The 25,584-nt window shown below is 46.3% G+C and overlaps 1 protein-coding gene across 1 annotated transcript in view; it reads right to left on the bottom strand.

Annotated features, from left to right (window-relative positions):
- The window catches only part of CDH3 (cadherin 3), a 54,085-nt gene that overhangs the window by 14,173 nt on the left and 14,328 nt on the right, over window positions 1-25,584 (bottom strand). Inside the window, exons 3-10 of the mRNA XM_002826574.6 lie at window positions 7,688-7,773; window positions 5,888-6,031; window positions 5,514-5,669; window positions 5,271-5,415; window positions 4,207-4,382; window positions 3,081-3,209; window positions 1,654-1,839; window positions 54-295 (exon numbers count right to left, since the gene is read on the bottom strand). Of these exons, the coding sequence (XP_002826620.3) occupies window positions 54-295; window positions 1,654-1,839; window positions 3,081-3,209; window positions 4,207-4,382; window positions 5,271-5,415; window positions 5,514-5,669; window positions 5,888-6,031; window positions 7,688-7,773 (1,264 nt within the window). The remainder of the gene's footprint in view (window positions 1-53; window positions 296-1,653; window positions 1,840-3,080; window positions 3,210-4,206; window positions 4,383-5,270; window positions 5,416-5,513; window positions 5,670-5,887; window positions 6,032-7,687; window positions 7,774-25,584) is intronic.

The raw sequence follows: 25,584 nt of genomic DNA, 5'->3' as shown, positions 1-25,584 counted from the left end.
CACCCACCAACTGTACCAGCACACGCTGCTCACTGAGCCCAGCTCCTGAGTACCTGATCTTTTGATTCTCCTTGTCAGGGTCTTTTGCAGTGTAGACACACACAGTCTCCCCAGTGGGGATGCCCTCCTGGACCTCAACGACTTTGGAGGGTGGGACAAACATGGGTGCCTCATTCACATCCTCCACGTGGACCACTACGGTGGCTGTGGAGGTTGGGAGCTTCAGCACAAAAGGGGCCTCATTGGTCACTTCAACGTACAGGGTGTGCTGGTTTTTGGCCTCAAAATCCAAACCCTAGGAGAGAAGAGGACAAAGGACCTGGACCACCATTTTGAGAGGAGGCCCCGTGCAGTACAGTTGAGATGGGAGAAGAGCCCATACTGAGGGGCTTGAGGCCCCCACTAGCAACAATGCTGCCCCTTCCTGAGTGCACATCTAATGGGGCCTCTCAGACCATCCTAAAGGTAACTGTATTAATAAGCCCTAGAACAATGGTTCCCAGTGGAGTAGTGGTGATGTTTGAGAAAATCGGGGGGCCTAGCATTGTGGCTCATGCCTCTAATCCCATCACTTTGGGAGGCCAAGGCTGCTGGATTGCTTGAGACCATTATTTGAGACAGGATCTTGCTCTGTCACCCAGGCTGCAGTGCAGTGGCTTAATTATGGCTCACTGCAGCCTCGACCTTCTTGGGCTCAAGCCATCTTCCCACTTCAGCCTCCTGGGTAGCTGGGACTACAGGTGTGTGCCACTGCACCCAGCAGTTTTTTTTTTTTTTTGAGACAGAGTCTCTGTCATCCAGGCTGGAGTACAGTGACGCAAACTCAGCTCACTGTAACCTTGGCCTCCCAGGATCAAGCGATTCTCGTGCCTCAGCCTCTCGAGTAGCTGGGACTACAGGCGCGTGCCACCACGCCCAGCTAATTTTTGTATTTTTAGTAGAGATGGGTTTCACCATGATAGCCAGGCTGGTCTCGAACTCCCAACCCCAACCTCAGGTGATCTGTCTGCCTTGGCCTCCCAAAGTGCTGGGATTACAGGCATGAGCAATCGTGCCCGGCCCCAGCTAATTTTTTATACTTTTAGTGTAGACAGGATTTCTCTGTGTTGTCCAGGCTGGATTTTTTCTTTTTCTTTTTCTTCTTTTTTTTTTTTTTTTTTTGGAGACAGAGTCTTGCTCTGTCGCCCAGGCTGGAGTCCAGTGGTGCGATCTCGGCTCACTGCAAGCTCCACCTCCCGGGTTCACGCCATTCTCCTGCCTCAGCCTCCCAAATAGCTGGGACTACAGGCACCCGCCACACGCCCGGCTAATTTTTTTGTATTTTTAGTAGACAGGGTTTCACCATATTAGCCAGGATGGTCTCGATCTCCCAACCTTGTGATCCGCCCGCCTCGGCCTCCCAAAGTGCTGGGATTATAGGCATGAGCCACCACGCCTGGCTGTAACTCTTACCTATTTATGAAGTGGGCTCCTGGGTAAGATTTAGTTTGAACAAAGGGACTCCCCAACACAAGAGTGGTAGAACAGTGTTGGGAGCCACTGGGCTGGCACGATTCCTGGACTACCCCACGGTAGACAGTGGCTCCTCATCCTGAAGGCTGCAGACCTGACTGCCCCGGGTATAGCCATTGTCTGAGGCCCGGACTGACTCACCTTCCTGGTTGTCAGGATGCCCTGATTGCTCTCAGGGTGGGTGGTGATGGTAAAATGGTCCCCGTCGTCACCGCCCACGATGAGGTAGGTGGCACGCCACGCTGGTGAGTTGGGGGCGTCCAGATCAGTGACCGTCAGCCTCTGCACTTCATGGCCCACTGCATTCTCAGGCACACGGGCCTCATACTGTCAGTGTGAGAAGCACAGCACTATCAGAGCAGAGGATGACTGTCCTACTCCAGAGGCTGAGAAGCCACCATCCAACCTCAGGGGATCCCCATGCCTTTACCCTTTCCTGGACCACCCACCCACTTTGCGGGGTTTCAGAGTATACACAGCGGCAGGATGTCCCCAGCAGCAGCCTCACAGCTGCTGGCACAGACCACACCAATCCTGTGCCTGCTTTCCCTACACGCAGGGGCCTGATGTTCCAGAAATCTCAAAGTTTGCATGCCCAAGCCCCTGCCACGTGTAGCTACCTATCCAGCTGAGATCAGAAAGGAATAAGGAAGGTGGCAAGAAAAGGTAGATGCCTGAATGGGCTGGGGCACTGAACAGGAAGTTTTTGGAGATTCTGGGACATGTGACAAAGACTGGAAAATCAGTTGCTCAGAACAATTTTTTTATTTTTTTTTAGACAGTCTCAGTCTGCCGCTCAGGCTGGAGTGCAGTGGGTGATCTTGGCTCACTGCAACCTCCACCTCCCAAGCTCAAGCGATCCTCATGTCTCAGCTTCCCAAGTAGTTGGGACTACAGGTGTGTGCTACTGCACCTGGTTAATTTTTGTATTTTTAGTAGAGACGGGGTTTTGCCATATTGGCCAGCTTGGTCTTGAACTCCTGGCCTCAAAAGTGTTCTGCCTGGCTTGGCCTCCCAAAGCGCTGGGATTATAGGCATGAGCCACCGTGCCTGGCCTCATTACAAACTTGTATTCAGACCTAACTAACGTTCAGAGCTGTCTAAAGATGGAAGCGGGAGGATGTAATTGGCACCCTGATTGGCACTGAGTCCTCTGCCTTGGAGGTCCGCAAGCATTCACTGGAAAAGATGGGCAGGTGTAGGTACGAGGAAAATATGTTTTCAAATCAATGTTTTCACTGGGAAAAGATGGGCAGGTGTAGGGACAAGGAAAATATGTTTTCAAATCAAAGATTTTCATATCCAGCACTTCTTTTCAGGCATCGTGTTAGGAAATGTACATAGATGACTTCATTTGAAACTCAGAACAGTGCAGCAGGTATTATCATTATCTCCTTTTCACAGATTAGGGAATGGGGCACAGACAGGTTAGGTAGTTTTCCTAAGGTCACACAGCCATAGTGCTGAGACTGGCATTTGAAGCAATATAGACTGGTTCCAGTTTCCTGAGAAAGGCAAACTTTGGTCCTTCGTTATCTGTGAGGGACTGAGTGAGGAAGGGGCATTACCTTCTGGGGGTCAAACACGGGAGCATTGTCATTGGCATCAAGGATCTCCACTACTGCCACTGCCGTGGTGGTGGAGCCGTCCCCATCCATGTCTGTGGCCTGGATAGTCAGTGTGTACTCAGCGACTTTCTGGGGCGAAAGAGAGGAGAGGGGAAGCCCATTGTGGGTTCAATCTGAAGGGTCCCTCCCCTGACCTCCAGGAAGCACTGGCTCAGGGGTGTGTGGATGGAGAAGAGGATCTCTCCCTATCATAATGCTGACTCCTTGGCCACCCCTCACCCACTGCCAGGAGAACAGAAGCAGAGGATGCTGTTGGAGATGGAACCAGTGATCCAAATAGTTCTCCTGGGCCTGTCCTAGGGAAGCCTTGGCATCGCCCCCTGACCCTTAACTGCTCCAGAATGAGTTTTGCTTTTGTTTTTGAGAGAGGATCTTGCCCTGTCGCCCAGGTTGCAGTGTAGTGGCGTGATCTTGGCTCACTGTAACCTCCACCTCCCAGGTTCAAGTGATTCTCCTGCCTCAGCCTCCCAAGTAGCTGGGATTACAGGTGCCTGCCACCACGCCCAGCTAATTTTTGTATTTTTAGTAGAGACAGGGTTTCCCCATGTTGGCCAGGCTGGTCTTGAACTCTTGACCTCAAGTGATCCGCCCGCCTTGGCCTTCCAAAGTGCTGAGATTACAGGCGTGAGCCACCGTGCCTGGCCTCAGAATAAGAGTTTTGAGTGAGGATTTGGATAAAGGTATCAATTAGGAAACAGGCAGCAAATCCAGTATCCATGGAGCTAATTCTGCTTTGTGGCACATAAGGGACCAATTTGGGTAATGTGCACACTAAGTGAGCCACTCTGAGAGGAAATGAGAAAATCTACAGAAAACACCAAAAGTAGGCATTTTACAGCTGCCTCCCAGCCCTGGAGGAGATTTAATGAGATTGGCTGGCAGCAGGCCATGGGCCCAAGGAACCAGGGTCATCGCATGTGAACCCAGCAGCGGCCATCCCAGCTGACGTGGGTCCTCACTGTTCTGCCTTGGGCTTTGTGGGCAGGGATAGGAGCTTCTGCTCTCAGAGTCAGGCCCCAGCCTGGGTAAGTCTGGGTAGGCAGTACTTTCCCTAAGGGCCACTCACTTCCCGGTCCAGGCCACTGGAGATGACACTGATGGTGCCTGTGCTCCGGTGAATGGTGAACATGAGGTCGTGTGGGTCCTTGGGTTCTTGGCTATGGATGGAGTAAGCAATCACCCCATTGTAGGTATAGATGGCATCATCCTCATCTGTGGCTGTCACCTGCATCACAGAAGTACCTGGAGAGAAGGGATGAGTACCTTTTCCTCCCAGTTCCAACTCCAGCCCTGTCTACTTCTGGAACTCTTTTTCTTCTTTCTTTCTTTTTTTTTTTTTTGAGATGAAGTCTCACTCTATCACCCAGGCTGGAGTGCAATGGTGTGATCTCGACTCACTGCAACTTCTGCCTCCTGGGTTCAAGTGATTCTCCTGCCTCAGCCTCCTGAGTAGCTGAGATTACAGGTGCCCGCCACCACACCCGGCTAATTTTTAAATATTTTTAGTAGAGATAGGATTTCACCATGTTGGCCCAGCTGGTCTTAAACTCCTGATATCAAGTGATGTGCCTGCCTAGGCCTCCCAAAGTTCTAGGGTTCCAGGCGTGAGCCACCGCGCCCGGCCTCCATCAGCCATGTTCTAACACCTCCAGTCTTTGCTGCATTCCCTGCGGCTGCCATGCACTCAAGAGCCTCGCGTTAGGCGCTCTGTATTACGTAACAGTCTGCACATGGTGTTTCTCATCTTCACCACTCTTCAAGGTTGATATTATTCCCATTTTTAGATGTGAGAAATGAGGCTCAGAGGTCAAGAATATGCCCAGGATCACAGCCAGTAAAGAGGGCTTTTCCAAGATTCAAATCTAGGTCTCTGAAGCTCCAAAGCTAGTGATTCCCAAGCTTGGTTGACCATCTGAAGCTTTAGGGAAAATTTCAAATATACAGATTCCAGAGCTTTGCTCTAGGATCATTCTTATTCAGGAACCTTGGGATGGAAGGGGGGCAATCTGGATTTTTAAGAAGATCCCAAGTAATCTGATACACACCCAAGGAAATCAGGTATGGTGGGATCTTTTAGCATTTAAGGGTGTGGGCCCAGCCCCATAGCAGTCCCCTTCCCAGTCCTCTTACCTGGTAGGACTCCCTCTAAGACACTCCCTCGGAAGGTGTCCTGGGTAAACTTGGGCTTGTGATCATTCTGGTCGGTCACGATGATGGAGATGTTCATGGGGTCCTCCACTGAGGCACCATTCTCTGACACAGCGTGGCCAAAGAGCTGTGGGGTACACAGCTCTGGGGTCAGCCTGGTGCCACCCACCTCACCAGGCCTAGGACCCCACTTCTGAGGGGACATTTACAGTAGACACTACTTGCCTCATACTTGGCAATCTCCTCCCGGTCCAGTGGCTTATTCAACAACAACCAGCCTGTCTCCTTCTCTACAGCGAAGACACCCTCAGGGGGGCTGTCTGCCCCTGGCCCCGTGATGCTGTAGAAAATCTTGGTGTCTCTATCTTTATTAGACTTGAGCTGGAGGGAAAAGAAAATGGCAGCTGACAAAGTAACAAATATCCCGTGACTGTGACAGAGTCCTCTGTGAAGAGGGGCACTGCCATAGGAGGATCTGCTCACACAGGAGAGGTTTTTCTGTCTCGGCCCCCACATTCAGTAGCAAGAAATCTCATGTAGGCCTTTGGATGGGGGTCCCTGGGGCCACCAGCACTCCCCAGGAGAAGGCACAGTCATACCTGATTCAGTCTTTGGGGGAAGGGACCCTTGCCATTTTCAGGGACAGATATTGGAGCAACCACCCAATCTCTCTTGTGTCTTCGTAAGATACGTTTGGATGGGAAGATCTTCAATGGATTCCTTTCCTTCAGTGACGTTCTTTCCTGCAAGGAGAGAAACTCCTTAACCCAGATGTGCAAATAGCTGGGACATGCTCAACATCCTCTCACCTATAAGAGTTAATAAGGGTGGCTGGGCATGGTAGCTCACGCCTATAATCCCAGTACTTTGGGAGGGTCACTTGAGCCCAGGAGTTCGAAAGCAGCCTGGGCAAGATAGCGAGACCCTAAGTTAAATTAAAAAAAAAAAAAAGTTAAGGGTGAGGAGACCTAGATGAGCCTATTGCAAGGGAAACTCAGTGTTTACTTACACAGGAGGACCAGTGAAATATACTACAGCACATCCATCTAGTGGAATACTATGCAGCTCTAAAAATAAGAAGGAGTATGCTCTCTATGTGCCAACAGGGAAAGACCTTTTTTCTTTCTTTTCCTTTTTTTTGAGATGGAGTCTCGCTCTGTCACCCAGGCTGGAGTGCAGTGGCACGATCTCGGCTCACTGCAACCTCTGCCTCCCGGGTTCAAGTGATTCTCCTGCCTCAGCCTCCTGAGTAGCTGGGATTACAGGCATCTGCCACCACACTCAGCTAATTTTTGTATTTTTAGTAGAGACAGAGTTTCACCACATTGGCCAGACTGGTCTTGAACTTCTGACCTCAAGCAATCCGCTTGCCTCGGCCTCCTAAAGTGCTGAGATTACATGCATGAGCCATTGCACTCAGCCTGATTTTTGATTTATGCTGTCAAATGAAAAGATTAAGGTATAGGGCAGCTTAATAGAGTTTAGCATTTTATTTAACAAACACATTGTGCTTAATGTGTGCCAGGTACTGTTCCACCTTTTGTGTAAAAGGGTAGGAAATAAGACCATATAGTCATATTTTCTTGTACATGGATGAAGTCAGGCAGAATACAGAAAAAAACTAATAGTGGCTATCTGTGGAAAGAGGGTAGACATTGTGCTGTGCTGATATACTGTTAAGTAGAAAAAGAAAGGTGCAGACATGTGAACAGCATCCTAGCTTTTGCATAAGGAAAGGAATCTGTTTTTATATATGTATATATACGAAATAGGTAACATGTAAAAACATGTATAATATAAATATGTAACACATATAAGTATAGACTATATATAAACTCTGGAAGGAAAGAAACTGGGAACAGTGGTTAACCACGTGAAGGGGTGAAGGGGGCTTTGGGCAAATGGAGGCAAACAAGGGGAGATTATTTATTGTATAGCTTATTATTATTTTTTATTTTTGAACCAAGTGGCTATATTAGCTATTCAAAAATTAAAGCAAAGTGTGGCCAAGCACCCCAGGTGTGTCTTCCTGGAGGCTCATGGGATTGGCAGGCCTGCGTTTAGAACTGCCTTCAGTTGGGGTTAACATGGGTGATAAGGGAAGGAAGTAAAGGAAGGTGGGAGAGGGAATCCGAGGGACCCAGTACAGTGTGTGATTACTCACAAGGCAGTTCTTGGCTCCACTGGCCTGACCTCAGGCACCGCCGTTGGGTAGCTGCAAGCACTACCCCCCTTAGATCAGTGCTCACACCCAAGCTGTGGACAGCTGAGGACTAACACTAGCTCCTCTTAAGGGCTGACTTGGCTCACAATGGCCACAGCAACCAAGGGCTCCTGGCCAGCAATCTGGGCACAGAGAACATCTTTCTTTTGTTCTGCAGGTGGACATGGTGTTTTACCTGGACTGTCTCGCCATTCCGCACAGTGAAGTCGTCATTATCAGTGCTAAACAGAGCTGGCTCTTGCCCAGGGCAGCCCATGAATACTGTGGGGAAGGGGAAGAGAGAGCATTAGGAAGGCAGGAGTATTCTGGAAGTTGCCCCAGGAAAACAAGACTGACAAGAGTCCTCTGACTGGATCCAGGACTGCTAAGTGGCTGCAGAAGGGGGACTTGGCTTACTTTCTCTGACCAGGAGTGTGTCTAACACAAGTTTCAGAGGAGGCTTCCAAGTTTGGTTTCAAGAGGGAAGATCACCTCGAGGGGAGATCACGTCAAGGGAAGATCGCCTCATGGTCAGTTTGTGGGTCAAACTCTTCTTTGTTCTTGGTCCCAGAGGACCAAGATCATAGACATTCAGGGACATTAGCCCCAGGTGGCCTCATGTGACATGGGGTTGACTAAGGTCATAGCTAGAGGCAGAAGATTTTCTGAAGGCTGTGAGTCTATTTACACACAATATATATGCCCACAGGATCACCTGTACAACCTTTGGTTGTTTCAGTTCATTTCGCTCCTTCTGAATCCCCAATGCTTGGCTACTCTTTAAACAAGCACTCCGAGTTAGTAACCACCATTCACCAGCTGGAGGTGAATTTCATCCTTACAACTATGATACCAAGGTAGGTATTATCCCCCACTTTTTTTCTTTTCTTTTTTTTTTTTCGAGACAGAGTCTTGCTCTGTCACCAGGCTGGAGTGTAGTGGCACAATCTCAGCTCACTGCAACCTCCACCTTCTGGGTTCAAGTGATTCTCCCACCTCAACCTCCTGAGTAGCTGGGGTTACAGGTGTGTGCCACTATGCCCAGCTAATTTTTGTTTTTTAGTAGAGATTGGGTTTCACCATGTTGGCCAGGCTGGTCTTGAACTCCTGACCTTGTGATCCACCCGCCTCGGTCTCCCAAAGTGCTGGGATTACAGGCATGAGCCACAGCGCCCAGCCACCTTTCCAAAGATTAGAAAACTGAGGTTCAGACGCCAGGTCTACCCAACTCCAAGATGCACACTAGAGACTATTCACAACCAACGTTGTTACCTACTCTTCCTTATGGCCAACTACTCTTCCTTATGGCCAATGCCAAGAAATCAGGGAATCTGCCAGGGGCTATACCCTGGGTCCTGTCAGCACCGTGCTCTGCCCAGTGCTCCCATTTTTGCTAGGCTGCAACATAACAAAGACCACAAGGACAGTCCCACGCCTGTCCATAGATATGTCAGGCGAGGGCATAAACTGTCCTTTCAGAAAGGCTGTCTTTTAGTTTCAGATTATTATTATTTTGGTTTAAAAATATCTTTCCTTAAAATAAGAAAGGATAACAGATGAGGGGTTTTTTTTCTTTCAATTTTTACTTTTTTTATTTTTTGGAAACAAAGTCTCACTCTGTCACCCAGGCTGGAGTGCAGTGGCATGATCTTGGCTCACTGCAACCTCCACCTCCCAGGTTCAAGTAATTCTTCTGCCTCAGCCTCCCGAGTAGCTGGGACTATAGGCACGCACCACCATGCCTGGCTAATTTTTGTATTTTTAGTAGAGATGGGGTTTCACCATATTGACCAGGCTGGTCTCGAACTCCTGACCTTGTGATCTGACCGCCTCGGCCTCCCAGAGTGCTGGGATTACAGGCGTGAGCCACTGCACCCGGCCCAGATGAGGTTTTTAAAATAATAAAAGTAATATGGACATGACAAAGTATTCACATAGTATATAAGACACAATATAAAAAAGCAGAATTCTTTTTTTTGAGACAGGGTCTCACTCTGTAACTTAGGCTGGAATGCAGCAGTGCAATCATAACTCACTACAGCCTCAACCTCCCAGGCTCAAGGGGTTCTCCTGCCTCAGCCTCCTGTGTGGCTGGGACCACAGACGCATGCCACCATACCCGGCTAATTTTCCTTAATTTTTTGTAGAGATGGGGCCTCACTTTGTTGCCCCAGCTGGTCTCGAACTCCTGGGCTCAAGCACTTCTCTTGCCTTGGCTTCCCAAAGCACTGGGATTACAGATACGAGCCACCAGGCCTGGCCGAAAAAGAAGAATTCTAAAGGATTAATATCCAGAATATGTAAAGAATTCATAAAGCTCAACAACAACAAAACCCAATTTTAAAAAAATAGGCAAAGGACTTGAAAAGACCTTTCTCCAGGGAAGATATACAATGGCCAATAAGCACATGAAAAGATGCTCAATATCATTAGTTAGTAGGGAAATGCAAATCAAAATCACAATGAGATACCACTTCACATGCACTAGGATGGCTATAAAAGAAAAAAAAAAGAAAACAACAAGTGTTGGCAAGGATAGAGGGAAATTGGAATCGTCGTACACTGCTGGTGGGAATGTGAAATGATGCAGCCACTGTGGAAAACAGTTTGGCAGTTCCTCAACGTGTTAAATGTAGAATTACCACATAACCTAGCAATTCAATGCCTAGGTATATACCTGAAAGAACCAAAAGGATTCAAATAGATACTTATGCACTCATTTTTACAGCAGCGTTATTCATAATAGTCAAAAGGTAGAAACAACCCAAGTGTCCATCAAGAGATGAATCTTTTTTTTTTTTGAGATAGAGTCTCACCCTCTTGCCCAGGCTGTGGTACAGTGGCTCACTGCAACCTCCACCTCCTAGGTTCAAGCAATTCTCATGCCTCAGCCTCCCGAGTAGCTGGGCCTACAGGTGTGCACCACCATGCCCAGCTAATTTTAGTATTTTTAGTAGAGATGGGGTTTCACCATGTTGGCCAGGCTGGTCTCAAACTCCTGGCCTCAAGCGATCCACCTGCCTAGCTTCCCAAAGTGCTGGGATTACAGGAGTGAGCCACTGCACCCGGCCTCTACACGATTTTTTATAAATCATCTGGGCATGGTGGTATGCACCTGTTCCAGCAACTTGGGAGGCTGAAGTGGGAGGATCATTTGAGCCCATGAGTTTGAAGCTGCAGTGAGCCATGACTGCACCACTGTACTCCAGCAAGACCCTTTTCTCTAAGAAAAAAAAAAAGGAATTGACCAGGGGCTAGAGAGAGAGAGAGGGGAGGGGCACTACTACCTAATGCCTAATGAATACAGAGTTTCTGTTGGGGATGATGAAAAAGTTCGGGAGACAGATAATGGCGATGTTGCACAAACTGTGGATGTACTTGGTGCTACTGAATTATTTACTTAAAAATGGTTGAAATGGTAAATTTTATGTTATGCCTATTTTAACACACACACAAACAAAAGTCTGATATGGGAGGACAATCACTTTGGAAAACAATTTGGCAGTACATATTGATATATTAATTCCCTAAGACCCAGCAAGTCCACTGTGATGTACAGACCCAACAAAAATACATTTGCCAAAACATATGTATTATAATGTTCATAACAGCACTATTCATAATAGCTAAGCCGGAACCGGCCCAAACGATGAGGGAGAATGGGCAGAAACACTGGGGTATATTCACATAATGAAGTGAATGAAGCACAAGGACAGGCAACAACATGGGAAATTTAACAAACATAAGGTTGAGTAGTAGAAGCCAGATATGAGAGGACATAAGCATGATTCCACTAACAGGAAGTTCAAAACCAGGCAAAACTCATCCAGGCAAAGGAAGTTAAGACACTGGCCATCTTTTAGGCAGTGGACTCAGTGAATGGGAGAGGACAGAGGCACTTGGGGACCCCAAAGAGCTACCTCAGAGCCCAAGAGCTTACCACACACAGGAAGATCCTCTGTGGGAAGGCTGGAATGTGATCATGAGAAAGAGAAGATTGCTTAGGAACCAGCCCTGCCTCCTTGACGACATCCCCACTGAGGAGTGCTGGGCTGTGACGTGCTTGGCCAGTGGGAGGAAGGGGAAAGGGAATCTGGGCCTGATTCAGTTCCAGAGGGTCCCAGGGGCCACACGATCCCCAGGGTGGCCCTGCCCTTTATTGCCAGCACACAGCTTTGTGGATTCATCTTCTGAGGAACCCTGCTTTGCCTTAGTGCTAGAAGGACCAGGAACGATAATGTGGCAAAGGTTAAATCATCTTCAATATAGGGCAAAAGTTAAATAATCTATGGGGGCACTTACTCCATAGGTTATTCATCCAGCTATGCAATATAACACTTTATATAGGGAAGTTCTTATACTATGATAGTAAAACAAAATAAGTAGAATGCAGAACTACTACATAATACATGTAACTAGGCACAGAAAAATGACTGAAAGGAAATGACCTTTCCCAATGATTAAGGTCATCAGAAACTTATTTTCAAGTTCACTGCAATAACCATTTGGTCATGACCACCTGTTGGCAACTTATTTTCTCAATTTTTCTGCAGGTCCAAGTTTTCCCTTAACATGAGTTGTGTCCCTCCAAAATTCTTATGTTGAAGTCCTAACCACTGGTACCTAAAATGGCCACTGTATGTGAAGATAGGGACCTTAAAGAGGTAATTAAGGTAAAATGAAGTCGGCCAGGCACAGTGTCTCACGCCTGTAATCCCAGCACTTTCGGAGGGCGAGATGGGCGGATCACCTGAGGTCAGGAGTTTGAGACCGGCCTGGCCAACATAGTAAAATCCCGTCTCTACTAAAAATATAGAAATTAGCCGGGCATGGTGACCTGTGCCTGTAGTCCCAGCTACCTCGGAGGCTGAGGCAGGAGAATCACTTGAACCCAGGAGACAGAGGTTGCAGTAAGCCGAGATCACACCACCTCACTCCAGCCTGGACAACAGAGCAAGATCCATCTCAAAAAAAAAAAAAAAAAAGGTAAAATGAACTCATTAGGGTAGGCCCTAATCCAGCATGACTGGTATCTTTAGAAGAGGAAGAAGTTTGCTTCGGACACAGGTAGTTACAGAGGGAAGACCATGTGAAGCCACAGGGAGAAACTGTCCATCTACAAGCCAGAACTATAAGAAAATAAATTTCTGTTGTTTAAGCCACCCCAGTACCTGGCACTTTGTTATGGCAAACCTAGCAAGTGGGCATCAAATCTCAGCTGGGCATGGTGGCATGCACCTGTAGTACCAGCTACTTGGGAGGCTGAGGTGGGCAGATTGCTTGAGCCCAGGAGTTTGAGTTCAGCCTGGCCGATATAGCTAGACCCTGTCTCTTAAAAAAAAAAAGTACATCAATCTCAAATCCCTCCCCTTCTAAATTACCATTAATAGATAACATTTATGTACTACTTTTTTGTTTTTGTTTTTTTGAGACAGAGTCTTGCTCTGTTACTCAGGCTGGAGTGCAGTGGTGCAATCTCAGCTTACTGCAGCCTCCACCTCCTGGGCTCAAAGCAATTCTCTTGCCTCAGCCTCTTGAGTAGCTGGGACTACAGGCATGCACCACCACGCCCAGCTAATTTTTGTATTCTTAGTAGAGACAGCGTTTCACCACGTTGCCCAGGCTGGTCTCGAACTCCTGGCCTCAAGCGATCCACCCGCTTTAACCTCCCAAAGTGCTGGGATTACAGGCATGAGCCACTGTGCCAGGCTTATTCAGTATTATTTAAAGCTGGACTGAAGACCCATGTGAAAGTCCCTCAAGAATCCATTAATTGGAAATATCACTGCTGATGTGGAACTTGAATTAACTTATTAGGAATTTATGCTTTCTCATTTGGAAGATGGATATTACACTTCACAGAACCATCATGAGTAACACACAAGCTGAAACTCCAAACCATGATATAGTCCCAGCCGCTTAGGTAACTGAGGTGGGAAGATAGATTGAGCCCAGGAGGTCAAGGTTACAGGGATCCATGTTCTTGCCACTGCACCCCAGCTGGAGACAGAGCAAAACCATTTCAAGAAAAATAAACCCCAACCATGAATGTACAGACCCCCAGAACCTTACAAACCATTACCCACCATTTACCACATGAGAAAACTAGGGCTGGGGGTGAGGGGGGGTGGTGGTGAGATAACTTGCCAAAGGTCAAACAGCTGGTGCATGGAATTAGAATGAGAACCCAGGGTGGTCAGGTTCTAAAGCCAGGTACGTCAATGCAGCATTCATTCAGCAACTACTTAGGTGCTAATGACATTCTTTTTTTTTTTTTTTGAGACGGAGTCTTGCTCTATCACCCAGGCTAGAGTGCAGTGGCGCGATCTCGGCTCACTGCAAGCTCCGCCTTCTAGGTTCACGTCATTCTCCTGCCTCAGCCTCCCGAGTAGCTGGGATTACAGGCGCCCGCCACCATGCCCGGCTAATTTTTTGTATTTTTAGTAGAGACGGGATTTCACCGTGTTAGCCAGGATGGTCTAGATCGGATCTCGTGATCCGCCCGCCTCAGCCTCCCAAAGTTCTGGGATTACAGGCGTGAGCCAGCGCGTCCGGCCGCCAATGACATTCTTTTAGACACCAGGAATATACCAGGAAACCAAAGTATCTACCCTCAAGTATCTTTGAATTTTTACAGAATACTCCAAAATCACCTTTCCTTAGCTATCTAACCAAACTAATCAACACCACATCAATTGTAATAGCAAAAGCTTAGATACAACCTAAATGTCCATCAATAAGGGATTACTTAACTTTCTGTTATGCCGTCATCTATACAATGAAACACTAAACAGTCATTTAAAAAAGATACAAAAGATGAGGAAGCTCCTATTCCATATCTATATGGAAAGATCTCTAGGATATAGTGTTTGTTTTTTAAAATTATACCCTTTATAAAAAGGTATAGAGCAATATATTCGGAACCAATATGCTAACATTCATATTTTTAAATTGTTATTTGAAAAATAGCTCTGAAAGGCAACCCCAAAAACTGGGCTTATAGACAAGAATGAATTTTTATTTTAAAAATTTTTATTTTTTGAGACGGAGTCTCGCTCCATTGCCCAGGCTGGAGTGTAGTGGCATGATCTTGGTTCACTGCAACCTCCGCCTCCCGGGTTCAAGCGATTCACCTGCCTCAGTGTGCCAAGTAGCTGGGATTACAGGAAGCCACCACCATGCCCAGCTAATTTTTTTTGTTGTTGTTGTATTTTTAGCAGAGATGGGGTTTCACCATGTTGGCCAGGTTGATCTCGAACTCCTGACCTCAGATGATCTGCCTGCCTCAGCCTCCCAAAGTGCTGGGATTACAGGCATGAGCCACCATGCCCGGCCTTAAAAATTATTTTTTAAAAATGAGATGGGGTCTGTGTTGCCCAGGTTGGTCTCAAACTCCTGGCATCAAGTAATCACCCGACTTTGGCCTTCCCCAATGCTGGGATTATAGCCATGAGCCACCACGCCTCACCGAGGGATAAGACTTTTTACTGTACACTTTTTTTTTTTTTTTTTTGAGACAGAGTCTTGCCCTGGAGGGCAGTGGTGCGATCTCGGCTCACTGAAACCCCCGCCTCCCGGGTTCAAGCAATCCTCCACTTCGGCCTCCCAAGTAGCTGGGATTACAGGCACCTGCCATTATGCTCGGCTAATTTTTTTGTATTTTTTAGTAGAGACAGGGTATCACCATGTTGGCCAGGCTGGTCTCGAACTCCTGGCCTCAAGTAATCCGCCCGCCTCAGACTCCCAAAGTGTTGGGATTACAGGCGTGAGCCACCACACTTGGCCTATTGTACACTCTTCTGAATTCTGACCATTGTGTCTGCATTAGTTATTAAAACACTGATTTTTTAAAAAGCTAAAGGTCACCTTTTTTTTTTTTTTTTGGTAGATACAGGGTCTTGCTATGTTTCCCAGGCTGGTCTAGAACTCCTGGGCACAAGTGACCCTCCCACCTTGGCCTCCCAGGGTGCTGGGATTACAGGCATGAGCCACTGTGCCTGGCCACTTTTCTCAATCTTAAAACAGTCCTCTTCCTAAGGGAAGATCTTCAGCCAGTAAACGGCTAACCAGACAATTCTGTCAATTATTTCCTTTAAGGAGAGACTCAATGACTCCAATCCTCTCCTACCAGGTTACCCAGCAGGAGGCTAAAGGATTGACTCCCCTACTACTCAGAAGACTTAATCCCCAAAACTCTGAGAGCTGCTACTGCCCCCCCCCCGCCCCGCCACCAGGAGCTAGAAATCCTCTTCCCACTGTCTACAAAATCTGCTTTCCACTAGAGTGTATAACTCACTCTTACTACCCTGTCTTCTGGTGTATTTCCAGTGTTACATGGTTCCAAATATTTGTAGCACAGTAACTGGGCTGTCCATCTCTTAGAAGGGACAGTGTCAACAATCAAGGGGAAGCCAATGGTCATGTATTATAGGTGTAAGTGCCTCCCGCTCAGGGTGCACATTCCAGATACATCTGAGGGGCTGGGCCCATCAGCTCTAAACTGCTTTGAGTTGGGTACAGAGCACAACCAAGGGGCAATGGTCCAGACTGATAGGAATAAGCTTCAAACACCCACTCTGCTCAGGATACCCAGCTAAGTGTTTTCCTACCCAAATCCTCACAAAATAACCTGCAAGGTGGTATTACTGCTCCCAATCTGACAACTCAGGAAACAAGAGGCTGCCAGGGGTTGAACTGCCCCAGGAAGCAGCAAGATCAGGTTTCAAATCCTGAAGGCAGGGAAATAATGAAGAATATGAAATTTGGAGTCCAGAAGACTTGGATTCCAATCCCTATAATGTCACTTATCTATCACATGATTGGGCAAATTGTCTGAGTATATAGAAGCTCAGTTCCTCATCTGGAAAACAATACCTACCTCATCAGGTTATCAGGAAGATTAAATGGGACAGTGTTCAAACAGCACTGAACACTGTGCCTGGCCCAGAGTAAGCAAGGTAAGCTCTCAATAAAAAGGTACCTTAGACTACTCACAATTAACCTAGGCTTCTGACATCCACATCCTGGCCTCTTTCTATGTATACCACTGAAAAATTCTCTCTCAAAGAGGGAAGAAGTTAGCTACAGCCGTATGCTTTACTCAACGGATGAAGCTGATCAAAGATGTTGACACATGGGACCAAAGGGCATGATAGGGAACTGGCTCAGTCTGCATTTGGAGAGGGCTGTTTTGTACGGGTCCTCTGTGGTTTACCAGAGGAAGCAGAAGATGCAGATTTCATGAAAAAGCTGGCCTTTCTAGGGAAACTTGCTAGGCACATGTAGAAACATGAGTAGTCTTCTCTGCAAGCTGAGTCAGAGTAAATGGTAAGCCCTGGGGCAGATCATTACAGTTTCCTCCCAGATGCTTCCTGGCACCACTGGCTTGTATCACTAGTTTCCAAATGAAACTGATACGAAACCAGGTCTCATCATCACTCATCCCTCCTTTACCCCGTCAGCGAAGTAAACTGACTCCTGTTCCTAACTGCAGCATGGTTCCACAAGGCCACGCATCTTGGCCAAATCACGGGGGCATGAATGGGCTTGCGTCAAACTCTTTCTGGGGCAACTTGATGATGAGCACGTGGGGCAATAGTCCAGAATTTAAGGCTGGAAAATGGAAGCCTAAACATAGCTCTTTCTTCCACACCCATCCAGGGCTTCAGACAGTCATTTGACCGCATTAGCCTCAGTTTCTCCCACAAGGATTCTGAATCACAAGGTCGATGAACCTGATGAAGAGGTGCCTCCTCTACCAATATAAATGGACAGCTTTTAGCACTGAGCCTAAATGTACGTTTCCTAAAATATTGTCGGGGAAGGGAAAAAGGGAATCAGTAACCTGAGGCTGCTTCTAGAGAAATTAACAATTAGTATCATAGAACACATTATAGGTAAAAATAAATAAAAAGAGAAATTAACAACAAAAAAGCCAGAGCTCTATGTGTCTGCACTCGATAGAAGACATCCAGTGGAAATCAGGAGTCTCTGGCCTATATTCAAAGCTCCTCTCTAAAGATCATCCTGCCAAGCCTGGCCTCAGGTCCTGAACTGGCGCCACTAATAAAACTTGGGCAAGAAGAGTTTGGTCCCTGGGGTACTACAGCTATTGGGAAAAGAAAGCTTTTTAAATAGACTTATAAGAATCGATGGATGCTGGGCTGAGAACTCATTCCTCTTATGTTCCAGGACTGCTTTTAGGTTGCAATTTGCCTAGACACCTCCATACTCTCAAGGGAACACCCTTGAAGGTCAGGAGCTTGTCTCTTCCTGGAGGTGCTATGTGGTCCTGATGTCCAACATTACTGGATGTTCTGGCAAAATAAAACCACCCATCTCTCTGGAGACAAAACGTCCATCAAGTGATCAATCTCCACCAATCTCCCTACTGATCTCTGGGTATTTTGACTAGAGGAAAAGGAAAACATCAGCTTAAACATATTGTGGCCAAAAGGCAGCCTGGGGAGTTGGGGGAAGAGATTGCCTAGGAAATTTCTATTCTAGCTTGGCTTAGGGACATATCTAGCTCACAAAACAAACAAATTTGTCCTTATAGCTATCACTACCTTCTGTTAAGGGATTGGGATAAGAGGACACAGGGGAAAAGTAGGTGGAAGTGACTTGAAGAAAGATTCTGGCATTTTTCCTAAGTAAAACTACATATAGAAAAAAGTTCACCAACTAAGAAATACAAATTAAAAGGACAAGTGCTGTGTCACAGTTGGGAACTGGGTGCTGCTATATATTGCTAGGGGTGGGGGAATATTAACTGGCACAACCTCTCTGGCAAATTAAAATGCCTTAAACAAGCCCGTTGACCCAGGAATTGTGCCAAGATACCATCCCAGATGTGACAAAACCACACCTGCCAGGATGTTCGTGACTTGCTTAATAGGGAAAAAAAAGCAAAAAAAGGTCTCAACAACCTAACTCTCAACAGAACAGTTAATTTTGCCACAGTCATCCAAATGTCTAATGTACAGCCTTAAATATTATAAAAGAAAACCTACCCAGGAAAAAGTATTTTGCAGAAGGGGGAAAAAAGCAGGTCATAAAGCCATTTATAGCATAAGCCTGACAATTATTATATAAAATATTTATAGTTTTATTCTTGTACCAAAAAGAAGACAGAGAGAGGGGCTGAGCCATGGTACCAAGGCTGTGGTCTGCCCCTCCCGTCACCAAGTATTTTCCACGCACAGGAAAACCAAGATGGTGGCCAGTGAGCCAGACCCGTTTTGAGGAGACCCACAGGAGAGGTCATAGGGCAGCAAAGTGTGGTGGGGGGAAGAGGCTGCACATGCTGGGATCCCAAGAGGCCTTGGGGCTCCTGGATTCACTTGGGATCCGCCCCTGGGCATGCTGGGAGGCCCATTGCCCTTGCCAAGCAAGCTTGGGGCAGCTCTGCAAGGGCCTGCCAGAGCCCTGGGTGCACCTGTTGGGGGTCCAGGCCTTTTTTCCCAAGAGCTGTAAGCAGAGCAGTTCCTGGAGGGCAACAGCACCCAGGTGGAGTGCAGCTACACCTGGCAGGTGGCGCCCATCTACACACAGGGCCCCTGGACCTGGGTCTTCTCACAGATGGGGCTGACGGGGTGTGTGAGGGCCTCAGCTTGGAGCCCTTCTCTGACCCAGCCAAGCAGAAGAGGAAGCTGGGATACTGGGGAGGCAAGCCTGGAGAGTGAGTGGTGAAATCATTCAGACTCGGGCCCTCTGTCTCAGATCAGATACCCTCAACAAAGACTCGGGTGGAAAGATTGGGAAATGGATGATTGATTTCAAATATTCATTTGAAAAGACAAAGTTCCCGTATGGGTGGTAGGCCCCCATTTTGCTTATCTTCCAGTTTTTCCACAGTAAACATGTATTTGATTTTCAATAAGAATTTGATGTGAGTTTTTCCCCCTGACTAGAAAAATTATATGGCAACCCCATGTTGTTGAGAGTGGAGAAAGCAGTTCCAGGGGAGTTTTGGCTGAAGAAAGCTCTGCTGTGTTCATCAAGTTCCTCATAACCCTTAGGAGATGGGTCTTCCCTCCCAGAGTGAAACCCAAACTAGGCACTCTGAGAGTTTGGAACACGGCTGACTCAGCATGAGGTGTGCTGTCTGGCTCACTGACTACCATCCTCAAGGACCATGCCAGAACAAAGATCCCAGTGATCAACCTGAGACAGCTGTGATAACAATTAAGGGTCTGGCAGGTAAAAGTGCTGTGTATTGGCTCTGCAGCCTTGGGTCAATCACTTAATCTCTAAACTGTTTAACAGTAAGTACTCAATAAATGTAAGCCATTTATTGCTTCTTAATTTCCAGTCTCTAAAATGGGAATACACACACACACACACCCAGGTGCTTGTTAGGGTCAAATATGATGTGTTGTGCTTTATATTTATTTATTTATTATTTTTTGAGACAGAGTCTCACGCTGTCACCCAGGCTGCAGTGCAGTGGCATGATCTTGGCTCACTTGAACCTCTCAGTTTCAAGTGATTCTCCTGCCTCAGCCTCATGAGTAGCTGGGACTACAGGCACGTGCCACCACGCCTGGCTAATTTTTTGTATTTTTTGTAGAGATGAGGTTTCACCGTTTTAGCCAGGCTGGTCTCAATCTCCTGACCTCGTGATCTGCCCGCCTCGACCTCCCAAAGTGCTGGGATTACAGGCGTGAGCCACTGCGTCCGGCTGTGTTGTGCTTTAAAAAGCACAATAAAGTATTAAAAACTAGGGGCAGTGATTTAAAAAGCAACACAGAAGGACAGGAAGGTGAAGGCCATTCAGAATCCTAATATAAGCAGAAAGTTTAAAAATGGCATCAACTGCCATAGAAGCAAGCATAGGAAATTAAATCCCAAATGCCATGCAGCTAGGCACAGTGGCTCATGCCTGTAATCCTAGCACTTTGGGAGGCCAAGGCGGTGGGTCACTTAAGTCCAGGAGTTTGAGACCAGCCTGGGCAACATGGCGAAACCCCATCTCTACAAAAAAAAATACAAAAATTAGCTGGGAGTGATAGTGCATGCCTGTGGTCCCAGCTACTTGAGAGGCTGAGGTGGGAGGATCACCTGAGCCTGGGAGATCAAGGCTGCAGTGAGTCGTGATCACGTCATGCACTTCAGCCTGGGCAACAGAGAGAGACCCTGTCTCAAAATAATAATAATAATATCAATAAAATGCTATGCTTCTTTCATTCACATCTCACCAGTTTGTTCCTTTCTATACATTTAGCTCTTCAAAGAGGCCTTAATGTTGTCACAGAGCAGTGATTTCCAAACATAGCTGATAGAATCATCTGGCAAACAATTTAAAAAATCCAGATTCCCTGCCGACCGCCCACCTATCACTTCTACTGAGTCAGCTTTTGGAAGTGGATCTGGGGAAAGCAGTTTGCTGCTTTTTTTGGAAGTTCTTGATCCTCTCATTTATTTCTCATGAGAAGGTAAATTGGTGTGGCTTTTTGATGGCACTTCAGACCACGTATCAAAAATTTAAATATCCAGATCCTTCCTCTGACCAACACTTATATCTGTCTATTCAGTATCTCCTTTGGATGCTTTCAAGATATCCTGAAATCAGTACGTCAAAACTTAAATTCACGATCTTTACTTAACCCAAATATGGTCTTTTTCCAGCATCTCTCCCAGGGAATAGCATATCATGTACTCAGCTTGAGAACAGAATCCGGGCATCAGAAGCAGCCCAGAGTCTGGAGCCGGAGTGCCTGGGCTCAATTACCAGGCCCACACTGACTTTGGGCAAGTTGGCTAACCTCTCTGGGCCTGTTTCCTCAGCTATGAAATGGGAAGAATGCTAATATCTACCTCAGTTGAATGAGTTAATACTTAGCATAATGCCTGGCATATGGTTTAGCTAGCAGCTGCTTCTTCCTTGACCATTTCTCCCTTAGAGCTTCCCTTCCCAGCCTATCACCCACCAAGACTTAGGCCCCTTCCATCTCTACCCCCACCACCTTAGTGCATACAACATCATCTTTGGCATAAATGAGTGCAAAAATCTCCATTTAAAAAGATGAATCTCTTAAAAATGCAACAGCATAGTACATTTGAAAAAAATGAAATAAGGTCACTTTCGGCCAGGTGCGGTGGCTCACGCCTGTAATCCCAGCACTTTGGGAGGCCGAGGCGGGTGGATCTCGAGGTCAGGAGATTGAGACCATCCTGTAACATGGTGAAACCCCGTCTCTACTAAAAATACAAAAAAAAAAAATTAGCCGGGCATTGTGGCGGGCATCTGTAGTCCCAGCTACTCGGGAGGCTGAGGCAGGAGAATGGCGTGAACCCAGGAGGCGGAGGTTGCAGTGAGCTGAGATCGTGCCACTACACTCCAGCCTGGGTGACTGAGCAAGACTCTGGCTCAAAAAAAAAAAAAAAAAAAAAAAGTCACTTTCCTGTTTGAAACTCAGTGATAAGCCTTTGTTCTTGGGATAAAAAACAATCTGGCCAGGGACGGTGGCTCATGCCTGTAATCCTAGCACTTTGGGAGGCCGAGGCAGGTGGATCACCATGAGGTCAGGAGTTCGAGACCAACCTGGTTAACATGGTGAAACTCCATCTGTACTAATACGAAAATTAGCTGGGTGTGGTGGCAGGCACCTGTAGTCCCAGCTACTAGGGAGGCTAAAGCAGGAGAATAGCTTGAACCCAGGAGGCGGAGTGTGCAGTGAGCCAAGATCACGCCACTGCACTCCAGCCTGGGGGACAGAGCAAGACTGTCTCAAAAAAAAAAAGAAAAAAAAAAAAACTTTAAAAAATCCACCAGCCTCCAGGAACGGTGGCTCACGCCTGTAATCCCAGCACTTTGGGAGGCTGAGGCAGGTGGATCACAAGGTCAGGAGATCGAGACCATCCTGGCTAACACGGTGAAACCCCCGTCTCTACTAAAAATACAAAAAAAATTAGCCGGGCATGGTGGTGGGTGCCTGTAGTTCCAGCTACTCGGGAGGCTGAGGCAGGAGAATGGCACGAACCCAGGAGGCGGAGCTTGCAGTGAGCCGAGATCGTGCCACTGGGCGACAGCAGAGCGAGACTCCGTCTCCCAAAAAAAAAAAAACAACAAAAAAAAAAAAGTTGGGGGGCGGCGCTGGCTTCAGCCTCCCAAAGTGCTGGGATTACAGACATGAGCCACCACTCCCAGCCAAAAATATCTTTTTTAAAGGGACAAGGTCTTACTATATGGCCCAGGCTGGAGTGCAGTGGCTGTTTACAGATGCAGTCATCATGCACTACAGCCTAGACCTCCTGGGCTCAAGTGATCCTCCTGCCTCTGCCTCTGCCTCTGCCTCCCCAAGTGGTGGGACTAAAGGTGCATGCCACCGTGTCCTAAAAAACAAACTCTTTAATGTGCCAATCTCTCTCTCTAGCCACATTGAGCCTCTTCTTAAATACAGCATAACCCCCTACCACAAGGCCTTTGCACACACTGCTCCCTCTGTCTGGAACAGTGTCTCTTTGCATTCCCATCCTGATTTTACACAGTTAACTCCTGACATCTTTCAGATCCCAATTCAAAAGTTACTTTTTCAGGGAAATTTCCCTCAACCCTCCCAAACTACATCAGATTCCCCTGTGAAAAACCCTTCTGGCTTTGAATAACTTTCCTCCATAGAATTTATTACAACTTGTGATTATATGTTTAGTAGTGATTGGCTGGGCGCCGTGGCTCACGCCTGTAATCCCAGCACTTTGGGAGGCTGAGACGGGCAGATCACCTGAGGTCAGGAGTTCGATACCAGCCTGGCCAACTTGGCGAAACCCCATCTCTACTAAAAACACAAAAAAATTAGCCAGGTGTGCTGGCAGGTGCCTATAATTCCAGCTACTTGGGAGGCTGAGGCAGAAGAATTGCTTGAACCCGGGAGGCAGAGGGTGCAGTGAGCGGAGATTGCGCCATTGAATTCCAGCCTAGGATACAGAGTAAGACGCCATCTCCAAAATAAACAAAAAAAAGTTACTAGTGATTATTTAATTGCCTATCTCCCCCACTAGAATTTGCTTCTCACTGTCTCCCAGCATTTAGCACTGTGCCCAGTACAAAGTAGGTGTTTAATAATTGTTGAATGAACTATGAAAGTCACGTGACCCAACAATTTCACTTCTAGAAATCCAGTCTAAAGAAATATGTATAAACTATTCCAGCTATAACAATACTGCTATTCCTCCTGCCACTGGCACTTAACATTGATGTACTCACTACATGCTGTTTCATACACAAACTCATCTAATCTTCACTATAACCATATGAGATCCCCATTATTATATTCATTTTACAGATGAGAAAACTGAGGCACAGAGGTTAAGTAACTTGCCCCAAGTTTCCACAAGTAGTAAGTGGACAAACAGATTCAACCCAGACACAGTGGCTCTGGGACCCCAATTCAGGCACTCTATACATTATAATACAGATATATTTCATGCAAACTTCAACTGCAGAAATTTGAAATGGTGCTATAAATATTAGTCTTGCTTTTTATGTAAAGTTTGAAGAAATGCAAATCTCCCAAATTAAAAGTTTTAAGTTACATAATTTCAAAGCTGGAGGGTAGTGAATTGTAAGCATCCCCTTGGCCCCCCAACCCCATACATACACTTCACATGTGTTCATATGAGAATGTAAGTCTTGAATCATGGGAATTATGAATTATTTGTAATTTTCATTTTCTTTTTTTTTTTTTTGAGACGGAGTCTTGCTATGTTGCCCAGGCTGGAGTGCTGGGGTGCAGTGGCGCGATCTTGGCTCACTGCAAGCTCTGCCTCCTGGGTTCACGCCATTCTCCTGCGTCAGCCTCCCAAGTAGCTGGGACTACAGGCGCCCGCCACTATGCCCAGCTAATTTTTTGTGTTTTTTAGTAGAGACGGGGTTTCACTGTGTTAGCCAGGATGGTCTCGATCTCCTGACCTCGTGAACTGCCGGCCTCGGCCTCCCAGAGTGCTGGGATTACAGGCATGAGCCCCAGCGCCCAGCCTATTTGTGGTTTTCAAGAATGCATCCTTTATATCAATGCAACCACCCTGTCCTAGGCTTTAGTGCAGCAATATTTGAGTTTAAGAAAAAACTCATAAGCTCCTCTTGGGGGAAAAATAAGAACAGAAATGAGTGTCTGCTTTAAGACTGGAAATCAACTTTTATTCAGCAAAATGCTTGCTAACTAGATTTTGAAATCTAAAGAAAAACTTGAGAAAAAAATGCACTTTGAATTGACTGATGACACATTCTCAATCTCTCAACACCCAGGGAAAATAATGCTAGTGTGAATGAATGTGGTAGTTTACTTCTGAGTCATGCAATTTAAAAGTTTTTGATTTTTGGTGAATTCATATGCTTTTGAAACTATTGACTATTATTTAGATAGTCATAAAACAAAAGTTAGTATGAAAACTATTTTTAAATGGTATAGTAACCTTAAGTTTACAGCAGAGTCTGTCTTAAAGGTATTGTTTAAACATGAAAGCTCAGTTTATCTGGATGATGTTAAGATGAACAGTTCACTCGATCATCTTTCTACAGCAGTCTTTCCTAATAAGGCAATTACTGATAGTTAGATTGCTAAAAATCCAAACACTTTACAATTTTGATGTTAACTCTTCCCTACCACCACATCTGTAAAAGATAAAAGTAGAAGACTGGCTAAATAAATCATGGTACATTCACCATGTAAAAGACTACGGCGCTATTAAAAACAAGATAGATGTGTATTTAACAGTCTGGAAAGATGCCTGTGATTCTAAGTTAAAAAGTGAGTTGCAGAGTAACATTTGTATGCATGATATAGTCCAATTCTTGTTTTTAAAATTCCTGTATGCATACATAAGTTTTTTGTGCAAAAAAAAAAAAAAGGGTCTACAGGATTCTTATAAAATCAGTAACTGTGCTTGCCCTTAAGAGAGTAGAACTGGGGAAGAAAAGAAATTTCACGTGTTTATTTCTTTTTCTCTTTATTTATTTTTTGTTTTTTTTTTGGAGACAGGGTCTCGCTCTGTTACCCAGGCTACAGTACAGTGGTGTGATCTTGGCTCACTGCAACCTCTGCCTCCCGGCCTCAAAAGATCCTTTTTTTTTTTTTTTTTTTTGAGACAGCA

Source organism: Pongo abelii, chromosome 18 (assembly GCF_028885655.2).
Source record: "Pongo abelii isolate AG06213 chromosome 18, NHGRI_mPonAbe1-v2.0_pri, whole genome shotgun sequence".
In the NCBI taxonomy this organism is placed as follows: Eukaryota; Metazoa; Chordata; class Mammalia; order Primates; family Hominidae; genus Pongo; species Pongo abelii.
This window is presented reverse-complemented; position numbering and strand designations above follow the sequence as displayed.